This window comes from Cimex lectularius, unplaced genomic scaffold (genome assembly GCF_000648675.2).
Source record: "Cimex lectularius strain Harlan isolate CLEC.00 unplaced genomic scaffold, Clec_2.1 scaffold121, whole genome shotgun sequence".
Classification (NCBI taxonomy): Eukaryota; Metazoa; Arthropoda; class Insecta; order Hemiptera; family Cimicidae; genus Cimex; species Cimex lectularius.
In genome coordinates this window covers 199,955-213,720 of record NW_019392904.1, presented here as the reverse complement: position 1 = coordinate 213,720, position 13,766 = coordinate 199,955, and the positions used below count along the sequence as shown (strand labels likewise).

At 32.1% G+C, this 13,766-nt stretch overlaps 1 protein-coding gene across 1 annotated transcript in view; it reads left to right on the top strand.

Moving 5' to 3' along the window:
• The window catches only part of LOC106661263, a 26,609-nt gene extending 13,073 nt beyond the window's left edge, over positions 1-13,536 (top strand). The window contains exons 2-3 of the mRNA XM_014384548.2: positions 12,017-12,149; positions 12,839-13,536. Coding sequence (XP_014240034.1) covers positions 12,017-12,149; positions 12,839-13,007 — 302 coding nt within the window. The 3' untranslated portion in view covers positions 13,008-13,536. The remainder of the gene's footprint in view (positions 1-12,016; positions 12,150-12,838) is intronic.
• The last annotated feature ends 230 nt before the right edge of the window (positions 13,537-13,766 follow it).

Genomic DNA, 13,766 nt, shown 5'->3' with positions numbered 1-13,766 from the left:
AGAGAGAGAGAGAGAGAGAGAGAGAGAAGGTGATCAACAAATTACAAATATTATTTATTTTCAAGGTCTTTAATTTATAAATTACAAAATAATGTGCTGATAATACATTTATAATTTTTTCTTATACTCTAAACAAAAATATATTTTTTTCGTGTTTATTTAAACATTTTGTTTGTAGTAAATAAAAATTATATTCCAGACTTTCCTTGCAATTTGGAAGAAAATGCCAGAAAATCATAGCAGGACAGTAGAATTGTATTTTTTTATGCAATGTTTTTATGATGTTTTTTAAAGAAATATTTAACACGAGAAAATGAAAGGACGCACAAACAGAAAATAGGTTCTCACTTATTTAATCGATATTGATCGTCCTTGGTGAAGGGACGTCGCGCAAATTCAGCTTGAGTCAGACTGTTTTCAAATCGACTTATTCCGAAGTAAAAGAAGTAAAAGACGATAAAGAGAAGAAAAATTTATAAAAGATAATGAAAGAAGAAAAATTAAATCGAGCAATAAACTTTTTTATATAAAAAGAAATGATAGTAAGGAAATTTTCATTACTCGAAACGGTTTAACAATTCCGTATTATGATTGATCAAAGTAAAAAAAATCAACAAATGTTGTTTCCTCTTAATCTTGGTCCCTATGTTCTCGTAATTGTATTTGGGTTTTTTTTCGAAAGTATAGTTTGCTAATTACATTCTATTTTTTGCTGTGAATTGTTTCAATGAAGATATTAAGAAGGTTCAATATAAAAGGCCTAAATTTGAAATGTAAAGAAAATTTACTTGAAGACAACAAAAAAAAAACCCCCCGGACAGTCGTGTGTTGTTTTTATTTCTAACCATATGTACTTTTATCGTAATATTAATTAACTAATTACACAGACAGAACGAGGTGCCAAATTGGCAGAAAATTGAACAAAGTGATAGCCAATAACCAGTTCGACGTATAAAGTTGAGAATGTTTTACTCGCACTAAGCATCCAAGATGTCTTAGTATTGGGTTGATGAGGAACTAAACTCGTTAATGCTCTATTAAAAATATTTTACTGTTAATAGTTATTTATAATTCCCTAATTTCGTGGTCCGCTTGACCAATTGAAAAATGGCAAAAAGGAGGGAAAATTCAAAAGGTGCGGTTGAAATGGGAAGTTAGTGCCCGAGTGGATCGAGGTCTCGATAGCTCAAGTGGTAGAGCAGCGGCGTATCTAGCCGTAGATCGTGGGTTCGAATCCCGCTCGTGCCATTGACTTTTTTATCTCAAATAAAAACCTTAATTAATTGCTATTTATAATCTTTTTAAAAATAATTCTCAGTAAAAGAATATAATAGTTTGATTATTTAGACGTTTTAAATAGGATTCAACCTAAAAAAAAGGAACGAATGCGGAAGTACCAAATCTTTAAGTTTAAGTTAGAAAACTTTTATAGCTTGGAAAAATAAATTGTTGTCATATCTGTATAATTAACTGAAAATAATTTACAGTTAGACGTCTAATTTTAAAAATCAATCTATTAAAATAAATAAAGGTTGACTTTAATGTGTTGACAACCTTTTCATCATTTTATACGGTGCTTTGTATGGTCCGTTTCATTTCGTTCATGCTTATCTATGTGCAACCCGTCCTATGATATATAAACTTAATCTTTTGATCTTGAAAATCATCCGGGTACTTATTTAATGTATTTATAGCGTTATGTATCTTTATCTTTGGACGCCTGGCTTCTCTTTGATTTATTGCATCGAGCTAATTTATATACAACTTTTTAGAGAAATTCCGGTAGTAAGAAAGAAAATACGACGGAGAAAGCAGTCGGTAATGAACCGCTGTCGCGTAAAATGTTGCCGACCTGTTAAATTCGGCCGGATTTCTGACTTAGAGGTAAAAAATTACATGTATATAAAAAGGTAGGGTAAGTTCGCTGATTTTCGCAAAAAATTTCTCAAAGTTACATTACCTGTGATCATCGGTGATGAAAGGTTTTATATAACTGCCTGTTATATTGCATAGTTTGTTCACCCATTATTTCAGTTCCTACTTTCAATTTTTAGAAAAGAAAAAATCCAATTTTTATCAAAATAAAATATGAAAAAAAGTTGTTCCAATTGAAGAACATAAATGTCTATCATGTCTCGTTGATAATTTGTTATAATTTATATCACTTCGATTAACAAAAACTTACCTGCATCATTTATATAATTTTACTAGTACAGTATGTATTAAAACACCGCTTATAAAATATTTTCAATAAATTAAAAAATGAAGATTACCACGTAAAATATACTTTTCTAAAAAAATATATACTTCATAGCAATTAACTGGTAAGATGATTGTTCTCCTTTTCAATAAAAATTTTATTTTTGTGAATAGTACAATATTTTATACCTCACATGACATTTTTTAATATTTATACAAAAATAATTTCAGAAATGATTTGTTAGTAGGAATAAACTGTTATATGTACATTTGCTTTCATTTCTATCTTTTACCATCTTTCAATTTTTATTAAAAAAAGAAGGCAGAAAATAATTACGAAAACAATATATGATGTGGTTCCGTCGCAAAGAAGTGCATACTTTAAAATAAATATTAAATGGCAGAATATTTCATTAAAAAATCACACCAAACTAATGGAATTTTTGATTATACACTCAAAGAGAAACAAGAGAATCAAAAATTGAACACTCGTATTTTTTTGTTCATTTCACACTTTTTGGGTATATCTTATATTTGTCTTCTTTCTTCCTCTCTCACCCTCTCTCTCTCACTCTCTCTCTCTCTCTCTTCTCTCTCTCTCTTCTCTCTCTCTCTCTTCTCTCTCTTCTCACTCTCTCTGTCTCTCGGACGCACACACACACCCACTCACTCAATTATTCTCTCTCGCTCTCGCTCTCTCTCTCTCTCTCTCTCTCTCTCTCTCTCTCTCTCAATCTCTCTCTCTCTCTCTCTCTTCAGTGTTAGCAATTTCATTTCGTGTAATTCAAAGACGCAATACAAATTAGTATCAGGAGATTAAGTCAATTGCTTTCCAAACGGAGTAATTAATGCAATTATGGACGCTACGATTTCCGATTTCATTGATAACTCTCTGCTGCAATATTACGCCATTGCGTGTAGGCAAGGTCTAGGCAAAATCTTTCGAAACATCCTATCAAATTGACCCTCAGGAAAACCGTTGAAGGTTGAGAAACTTCTGGAGCCGTACAGCGATATTCATAAATTCAAAATAATGGATAAACAGTTCAGAAATTTACAATAAGGAGATCGGACTATGTTTAAGATTTTTAAGATATATATGTAGTGTTCTTTTGGTTGGGCGTTTCGAAATGAGCGTCATAATTGTCTCTGAAATGAGACCTGATTGCCATTCCACAAATGGTTGTTGGTACAAGGTTTGATCAAACTGGATTTTTTTTTTTTTTTTGTATTGCTAATTTTTAAAGGAATCATTTCTCAACACACGGAATATGGGGCTAGGGACATGGATTTTCTATTTACTTATTTTAATTAAATTTCTTTTTCTGAGTCTTCTGTGAGAAAATTATTATACACTTTTCCAGGTCTTCTTGCTGATGGGTGCTCGAAACGGAGAAAAAAGTATCTTAGCTATGTTAAACACTGGAAAATCGTTAGTGATAAAATAAATTTTACGCGTTAAGAGTAAACACAGGAAATAAATTGTTCCTTAAATTTTAATCTATCACTAAATGATTTTCCGGTGATTTGGTGAATTTTCTTTCACGCCATCATAATGAAATAATTTTTAATAAAACTCAAGCATTTCTGATCTCGTCTAATTTGATTGACTTAACATAACTATGTTGTAATTGATAAAACATGCATAAAGTATAAAATAAAAAATACGATTGTGTTTTTTTTTTTCTTTGAATGTACAATTAAGATAAGCTGAAGAGACAAAATGTACCTTATTGGTAGTCTAAGAAAACAAAAATTGAGAAAAGCGAAAAAAAGTCTAAAGTTTGCCCAGAAAATGATCACACATATGATTTTTATGATATTTCAAACGTACTGTAATAATAAGTGTCTATAAATAATTTTAATTTAAAATGTATTTAATATTTTTAAAATAATTTATGCATTAATGCAATAAGACAGAAATTAATCTCACTCATACATTACTTCCGACGTAAGTGTTGATTTAATTCCAGATAATACTTTTATACCTCTCACTATTGCATGGGTTCATTTTATGAAATTTTTTCTGTTATAAAAATAGTCAGTACTATAAAAAAGTTCCATATTTGTAAAACATTGCTCTTAAAATTTAAATAATTTGTCAATTTATAGAAATGAATATTTTTATTTTTGCACTTTTACGTAAAAACAGATCCACATCAATAAAGAAGTCGCATAAGTTCAGTAATAAATTATATAAGAACTATCAACCTTTCAGATAATAAATGATTTTTGAGAATTTCAATATCGAAAACTACTTCCGAGTATGAAATATTACGTAAGTTACCAACTGCTGTTGGTTGTATAGCAAACCAAAATAATTGAACCTTGTCTTTATAAATACTACTTGCATGTAACAGATTAATAGAGAATAATTCAGCTGAATCATCGAATTACGTAAATAATTTAAATATGTACATTATTCTGCATTGCTGAACTGAAAATGTAGGGAGAGAGAGATAGATAGATAGATAGATAGATAGAGAGAGAGTGAGAGAGAGAGAGTGAGTGAGTGAGTGAGTGAGTGAGAGAGAGAGAGAGAAAGAGAGAGAGAGAGAGAACCTTTATAGGGATAGTAAGACAGAAAAAAAGAAGTTTCATGATGAACTACCATATAAAGAAAAAAGGTTAACAAGGTATATAAAAATCTAAAACTGTTACGTGCGAAAAGTAGGTGAAAAATTCCGAATAAATAGCACGTTACCAGTATTATGTATGAATTCAATTTTTACTTATTTTTCCGAAATATTTTTAATTTATATATTTATAAGCTAAACACCGTACAAATTATCAAAAGAATAAACAACAGTAGTTTTTGACCCAGTTGGGCGTCGCGGACAAAGGGTCAAAGCACATTGCAATATATTTTTCATTTGGAATATAATCAATGAAAAAGCCATAGGCACTGCCGGGAATGGAACCCAGAACCGCTAACGAGGAAAATCTATGTCGGACACCCTACCCACTCAGCCTCCGCGGTCCCCTGAAACCGATAAAAATTGCCATTATAAGTTAACAATTTAAGGAATATAGTCAAATGTAAAAAATTATTATTAACTTCGAAATGCAAGCTGATTAATTTATATTGTACAAAGTAAGATATTGATCGTTAAATTGTTGACTTTTAGCAAATATTTTATATAATGAAATGATTTGCTGTTAATTATTGTCTAATTTTTATTTACGCTAGTTTGAATAGTTAAAACTTAATCAATGGTGAAACTTTCAAAAATTTGAAACTTTGTCACAATATTATCTTTTAAGCAGATGTTACTTATTTTTTTATCACCTCTTGCATTTTTTTCAAAACCTTTCTTATGTCACCCAGATAAGGATCGGATCTGCTAGGCACATTGCATATTTTCGGTTCTAAACGCCAGCTACGGAAAATCCAAAAAAAGTTTCCTAAAGGTTCAGTTTTTTATCGTACGATTATATTTTTGCTTTGAATATTAAAGTACTGTTTTATGAATATATAATAGTGTTATTTAATAGATTGATTTTTTTAAATAAAGTAGTGCATGACGGGAGTGGTTCATTGAACATTTGGCCATGGAATAGTTCTTCAAACGATTCAAGGTTCAATACACAAAACTAAACCGTAGAAAGAGCAATTCCTATAATTGTAAATCATATCAATTATATTTACCTCCTTTTAATTGTTGGTTGAAATGCACTTAAATTTAGTGAAAAACATAATTCGAAAAGAATAACCTAGAAACATGTTGAATGTCGGCTCTTAGTTTTTAAAAAAATCAAAAAATAAATTACTGATTAGTTTCAAATGTTAAATAAACATTTTTATGTTTCGCTAGTTTTATTAAGTTTTTATGAAGGACAATACGCTCACGTTTCTCTTTAAAATAAACAGTTCATAGCATCGTAAATTTTTACTTTAGACAGATTAATTGAGTAACCCCTGTTAAGTTTATAACGTTATTACTTTAAATTGGATTTTTTCTACGAGAATGGCCAAAAAAAAAAAAATTAACAGTAAGATACTTTGAGTAAATTAAGTAATAACACCTCACATAAATTCTGTAGCACTAACTGTTGTTATTGTTGATAATTGTTAGCACTCGTGATATAAAAAAAATCTAGATTTGTTAGCTTCTTATCAATAAAAACCCGTTATTTTATTTAAACTTAAATATTTTATTAATTAATTTGAAGCCATTGTAATTTGTTGCCTGGATAGTAAACTTTTTTTAATGCCACCAAAACTTACACTTATAGTAAATAAGCTACATACACACATTTGTATAGAATTGAGTCAGAAACTAAAATCGCCAGTTTTAGTTTTTTTGCAGTCTGGGTACTTATTTTAATTTTTTTTCTTTTCTTACGATATTGCTATATGTGTAAAGTCAGGTCGATTTCCCTATTTGAGTTTAATTTGTTGTTGTTGTTGTTATTTTTGTTGCTCTTTTTTTTTTGAGTGGTTAATTATAATTTTCTACCGGCTACCTAATTCGTCTTTTTTTGAATCAGTGCCTCAGTGCCAAAAGGTGCATAATTTTAGAAGTCAAATTTGTTTCTAATTGTTTATTAATGATTGTTATCGCCTTCCTTTAATCGTATAAATTAAAAGTTTTGAAATCACGGTTGAAATAAATTCTTTTACATTAAAAGATGGAATAATAAAAAAAATATTAACAATTGTTTTTAGAAATTAAAATATGGATATTTTCGAATACGATCAAGGTACCCAGAATATTAAAAAGTATCTAAGTACAATATTGAAAACCCTGTTCAGGCTGTAAAACCGTTAACATACGGCTGCAGAAAATCATGTAGAAGAAAACGTCAAGATCATAAATTATGCAATTTACACCGACGGATGCAAAACGAATGGATGAGTCGGTTGCGTCTTCATTGTACACAGTCAGGAAGATTCAATTTGTCAGGAGTTGTACTTTTGTGTATTCTTTGAAATACGCTGTGGGTTATCACAAATAAATTTACCAACTTGTAATTTTTGACTAATCAAAGAACATATGTCCGACTTCAGGATGAAATGCTTGTGCAAATAACCATTTTGTTTTGGGTGAACTTTGAGCAAAGTTTATTAGGTTTCGTGGTCCGCTTGACCAAATAAATTCTTTTCAATTAATTAAGGTTTTGGTTGAGTTAAAAAAGTCAGTGTCACGAGCGGGATTCGAACCCACGACCTTGGCTAAATACGCCGCTGTTCTACCACTTAAGCTATCGTTACTTCGACTCGGACACCAACTTCCCAGCTCAACCCCACCTGTTGAATTTTCCCTCCTTTTTGCCATTTTTCAAATGTCGTGTAATCTATTTGATTCTCGGCGACAACTGAAATGGCCAAGGAGAGCTTTAGTGAACTATACTTCATTTTGCTTATTACATTTATTAGGTTTCGTGGTCCGCTTGACCAAACAACTTCTTTTCAATTAATTAATTTTTATGTAAGGTTTTGATTGCGATAAAAAAGTCAGTGTTACAAGCGAGATTAGAACCCACGACCTTCGGCTAAATACGCCGCTGCTTTACCTATTTGACAGTGGGTTACACACATTAAACGTCTGCATGTTTTTGCCAAAACCACTACATCATCTATATCACAGTCCATTGTTTGCCACAGGTTATCAAAATACTACGTGAAAATCTGCCGTGTGGGTGTTGTACGTCTCTTCCTTTGATGTATGCTAGGCGTGAAAATCGATAATCACGTGTTTCCAACCATTTACCCGACATTCACCATCAATGGATCCGTCTGACCTCGCTGAATTATTTTTATGATCATTATCACTCCACCGAAAAACGTACAGGGCCAAATTTAAATCTAAGAATAATTTCCTAGTAAATTATGTTAAGATTTTAAATAATATAACCCAGAAACTAATTTTAATTATTTGTGTCGAATAGTTAATAATAGTCTATCGAGTTAATGGTTTTTCTATGTAAATTTTTATGATTGATTCGGAATTTTTAAACTTATTCGAGCCTTGGACGTTATAAGCTTTCTTATAATAATAAAATAATTATATAAAAAGTTTGATTAAAACAAAAAGCATCTTCATTAAACGTTTCAGTATTCATCGGATATTTTACAGTTCGACGGACTTAAAAGTTAGCATTTGAAGAACAAAAAAACAGAAATTCCTTTGGTAACGAAAGACAAACGATCCTGGTAGATTGTTTCCTTTTTCTTTTAGCGCAAAATTTCATAATTTATTTACTATCCTTCGAGGACGCCTTACACAATGACGCAATTCTGTCTTTCAGGTTTGCATGAAGACTGTTAATAAATGTTTTCTTTAATGGAGGCTTTAACATGCGAAACTGCAAATTCAAAATTTAAAAATTTGGCCATATTTTTATATAATTGAAAAAGTTATTTGTAGATATTCTATTGTTAATGCTTTTAAAAAATATGTTTCGGTTAGATTCGAGGCCTTCGTAGGCGGTGCCAAGTGACCTATTCGCAGCATCAGCCTTGCTCCGCTTTTTTTTTTAATCTCGACTAAGGCAAAATCGTTTGTCGTCCAATTGCTTAGTTTTCTGATCTTTTTGTCAGCAAGGACAATAACGAAAAGTGTGGAAAATCCTTTTTTTCCACTCCGATTCATCAAGGAGGGTTAATTAAATGGTTTCCCTTTGCACGACAAAGCGCTTTCGCTCTCATTGGCCGTCCTTTCGGCCCCAGTCGCTGCTTTCACCTTTCGCCCGAAATTCAAATTCCATCCGATTGTAAGGTTGCGCAACGGGTAAGCACTTCCGTGATCGAAAGAGAGAAAATGATTATAAAACCTCCGACGATTTCACCAAATGCACAATCTCCAAGTTATTATAAATAGGTTTGGCTCGTTTTGAAAATCTTCTTCCATTTGGAAAACAAAAAACAATGAAAACATATAGTTATATTTAATATCAATATCCCATTGTAGGGATGATTAATCATGGTTTTGGAACCATGAAGCACATCACAACTTATACAAAGGACTTACTTCTGGGGACAAAAAAAAAGATAACCTTAGAAAACAATGTCCAAAACGCATCTGCCGGGAAAATAGATGAAAATAGGTTTGCCTGATATGACAGGGCACCGACTTACGTAAACTATCACTTCCTTGCCTGTCTCTTTTTTTTACAAATAACTAATCGCTACTTAATACGAATATAATGAAGGCCATTTAATATCAGCAAAAAAACTGCAACAACATATTATTGTAATGAACATGTTAGTTTACAGTTTTTGCATTGTTTTCATTTTATTTTATTTTTGCATTTCTGTTAAAAAAATATGCTTGGAAAAACAGGTACAAAATTTTCTACATTAAGAAATGACACTTCGGAGTATGACTGGAAGTTACAACTTAAGCGTTGCTGTAACGCATTTATCAAGTCATTTGCCACTCTAAGCTTCTGGCGATTTTGACAATACTGCTGTTTAGATTTTGTCAGTTGTTATAGTTTTTTCGTACTATGCACATTTTGAGATCCTTCAGGCCGTGACGAATTCTGGTCAGCGTTGATAAATTAGGGGATGTCCACCACAAGGAATCCCAGTTGGTCGCTTCTCAATGCCCTGACGAATGAGCGATTGTTTCACGTCTGCCTTTGCTCTAAGCATAACATATTGACGATGACGGGTGCTTTAGAACGTCAAAAATTAAAAAAACAATAAAAAATTAAATGAAAAACAGTTATCTTTTGAAATCAGAATGAATGATCTGAACCATATAAAATTTTGACATACCACGTTTTGAACAATAGAAATATGCAAAGCAAATTTGTAAACATAAACATAAGACTCTTTTACCCATCTGTCAATATTTCACGGACATGATGTTTACATGTCATGTTGCTTTGATGAACCTTAAGAAAGATATTTATTTTTTATTCAATAATTAAATAAGATCATAAACGAATGCAGAGTTTAAGCTTTTTATGCTGTTTTCAAACTATGAATAAGTGTGTGGTGAGTAGGGACCGTTAGTCGATAATTATTCAGAAATCGTGAGATGCGGTCTGGTGTGATGTAGGTTTCAGAAAGACATTTTCTTTATCGTCCCAACGTTTCGATCTTTATTGAGATCATCTTCAGAGATTGTTTCAGAAACATNTGAATAATTATAAATAAATGTTGTAAAAGGACAGGTTCACCTTATTTTCGTGTTATGTTGTATGTATTATCGTACTCATACGTGTTAGTTGGAACCAAATATTTTACAGCTGCTTGCATGACTTTCCTGGATTTCTTTTATTTTTTATTATTTTCTTTAAAATATAAAAAGTTAAAAGGACGTCGGCGAATGGGCTGAATAGTCGTATTCGATCCGTACGTTTAAGGCGCGGAAATGTTTCCTTTTTTTCGTATGTTAACATTTTACTTTCGTTTATGAAACGTCGCCGCACGTAGAGGAACTGATTTAAGCTAGGATTAGACACGGGGGCACGATTTTTCCAGCTACCAGGACGACAAAGACGAAAACTTTCGCTGGGAAAAGCAGTCGTTCCAGCGGCTTTTGTACTTTTACGCTGCCGTTTTCCAATGCTGGCACTGAGAAACGATACGGACTCGGGTTTTTCACCGTGTTCGTCCTTCGGCAGTTCTGACACACTTTTGACCTACTGTTGCGACACTACTTCCTTCGGAGGAAAGGCCAACGTCAATTATCTCCAAGAAGATAGATTAAAAGTACCACTTTTGTCTTTAATCCAAGTTTTCTTCACTTTAAGAATTGATTTCTCGGATTGGAATAATTTTATTACTACGTTTGGCAATTAGTGATGGTCTATCCTAAATGATCAAAAACAAACAACGGTCAATACCTTCAAAACGCCCATTTTTTGATTTTCTGAGAGTCCAAAACCTATAAAAGAGTTAATGGAAGGACGAACTACGAAGAATCTGCCTCCCTCTTCAAAAAATTATGTCAAGGAAATAATAAACGAAAAGATACTTAAGATTCACCCTCTGCTGAGAGGATAGGCCAACGAGAAATTAAACTTCTACTTCTTTCTTGTTTGATGTTTTCTAATTTCAGAGTTGGTGTACTAAAAAATGAACTGTTTCAACGTTGCACATACATAAATGGTGAATACAGTTCAATATTAAAATCCTAAAATACCTCGTAATTCCAGTGTTTTTCGTGTTCCGCTTTACCAATTAATATCATTCAATTAATTAAGGTTTTAAGTTGAGATACAAAAGTCAGTGTCACGAGCGGGATTCGAACCCACGTCCTTCGGCTAGATACGCCGCTGCTCTACCACTTGAGCTATCGTGACCTCGATCCACTCACTACACTAACTAACTGATGTTCGTGTAATCTATTTGATTCTCGGCGACAAATGAAATGGCAACGGAGAGCTTTAGGGAAAGTACACTTCATTAAAACTTATTAAATTCATTAGTTTCGTGGTCCGCTTGACTAATTAATATCATTCAATTAATTAAGGTTTTACGTTGAGATACAAAAGTCAGTGTCACGAGCGGGATTCGAACCCACGACCTTCGGCTAGATACGCCGCTACTCTACCACCTCGTAATGTTCAAAACGCTCATCGCAAGTGTTCACATTACAAAAAGATCTCCTCAAAAATTATTTATTTGAAATGACTGCAAAATTAAAATTCAATCTTAACTTTAGCCTTCAACTTCTTTAAAATGTGCATGATGATTTGATAAATATGGAAAAAACATGCGCAAAAGAACATACAAATCAGTTGAAAATTTTAAATATAACTAGTACCAAATTTTATATTTTGTAATTATATTATACTGAGATTTTATGAATTTAAATTATATAAAGGAAGATTAATAAATACGATCTTTTTTTTTCAGACAGGGATAAGCTAGCAAAATTGACGTCTGCTGTAAAAAACTCCTGCCTGCCGAAGCTGATTTGCGAGCTGAACGCTTCACCTGAGAAGGAAAAGCTAAATCAAAAAGCCAAGTCCCTTTTACAACTTATAAGGTGTTTAACCTTTAATAACATTACAAATAATAATAATATTGTATTTGATTTAATAGAAATGCAAGATTTATTTTTGATTTTAGTTCACGTGGCATGGAAACAACGGAAATCATAAACCAGTGAAATGAATGTGTTTTTTTAGTTATCAATTTTTCATTTCAAGCAAGGATTTTGTGGCGTCTGGTTAATAATAAAAATATTTGTTATTTTAAAAACTAGGTTAACTTTAAAAATCAAAAGAAAACGTGAAAAAGTTACAATTAACATATTCGAAAATAGCGTCTTAGTATCGACTGTTTGGCCAAGATTGACGGTCCCTAGGGGCTTTATAGGTACTTGAGAGATAGGGGCGATTAAGCAGGCGGTATTGCTTTGTCTCCAGATAAGACCATTGTGTCCCCAGGGTGTCTTTAACTCCTTGATCCGTCATAGTCCTTCGACAATGGGCCGAGTCGAGCATTGTCCGAAATTTATGTAATTAACGCCGTTTTGACAAATTTGAAGACGGTAGTCCGCCTGTCTCCGTTGATGAAATTTCTTAACAAAACCATATGAGACTTAGGTCTTTTGTTCCTCACTACAACATCAATTGTAGCTTTATTGTAAAGCGGGATAGCTTTGTATTATTTTTAAGGATCAAATTTACAGGATATTCATTTCAATTAATCTCATTTTCATGTCTATTTTAGGGATACGAGTATATCGATGACAGCCGAAGTGTCGAGGTACCACTTTGCTGCTCACATGGGCCAGCTGATTTCAGGAGTCGAGGGCACCGGCTGCCACAATTTTTATCCTGGCTGCCCCCTGCCGTCCGTGAAGGTGCTCAGCTTGCTCAACAAGCCGTCCATTCTGTGATACTGTGACAAGATAACTGTGATAACGACCCGTTACCAGTCTACGTGACGCTGCAACACTCCTGTAATATCTCTTCCTTGAGGAAGGATTTCAGAAGCAAAAAATTTCACCGCAGTTTGCTAATTTTATTTCTCAGTATTAATTGATACTGATGATATATCGAAAACTGTCGAATGTAAATTATGAATTTCAAGAAGAAATTTTATTTTGTGATTGATAAAATTGTAATAAATTGTATTTATTAGTTAATTGTAAAAAAAGTACCTGTATTGACTTTAGCCAAGCTAGCTTTAAACTCTCCCTGAACAATACTTACCACCAAATAATTATATTTTCTCAATAGTTTGTATTAATTAGGCAGTAATATAGCAATATATTTTAATGATGTAAGTAAAATAAAACTTTAGTTAGTTTTTAAAACTTGACAATAAGTTACCTATAATATCTGGGATCATAATTCTAAGGTTTATATCAGGGAGAACAACAGTTGTAAATAATAATAAAAAATTGAAAAGTGTCGTTTATTAAATATTTCCATTTATTTTATGAAAAATAAAAATCATTGTTTAACGTTGTTGTTAAATCATCCTTTACGAACCGTAGCAATTTTTTATAGATAAATACTCTTAAATTTTCATTTATTTATAAATAATTTAAGCATATTCTCTTACATTCCCTGTTTACATCTCCCATTATAATTTTGTGAATCCATCCTAGAAAAACTTCTCAGGTTTGAACAATAAACACTTCAATGTATTT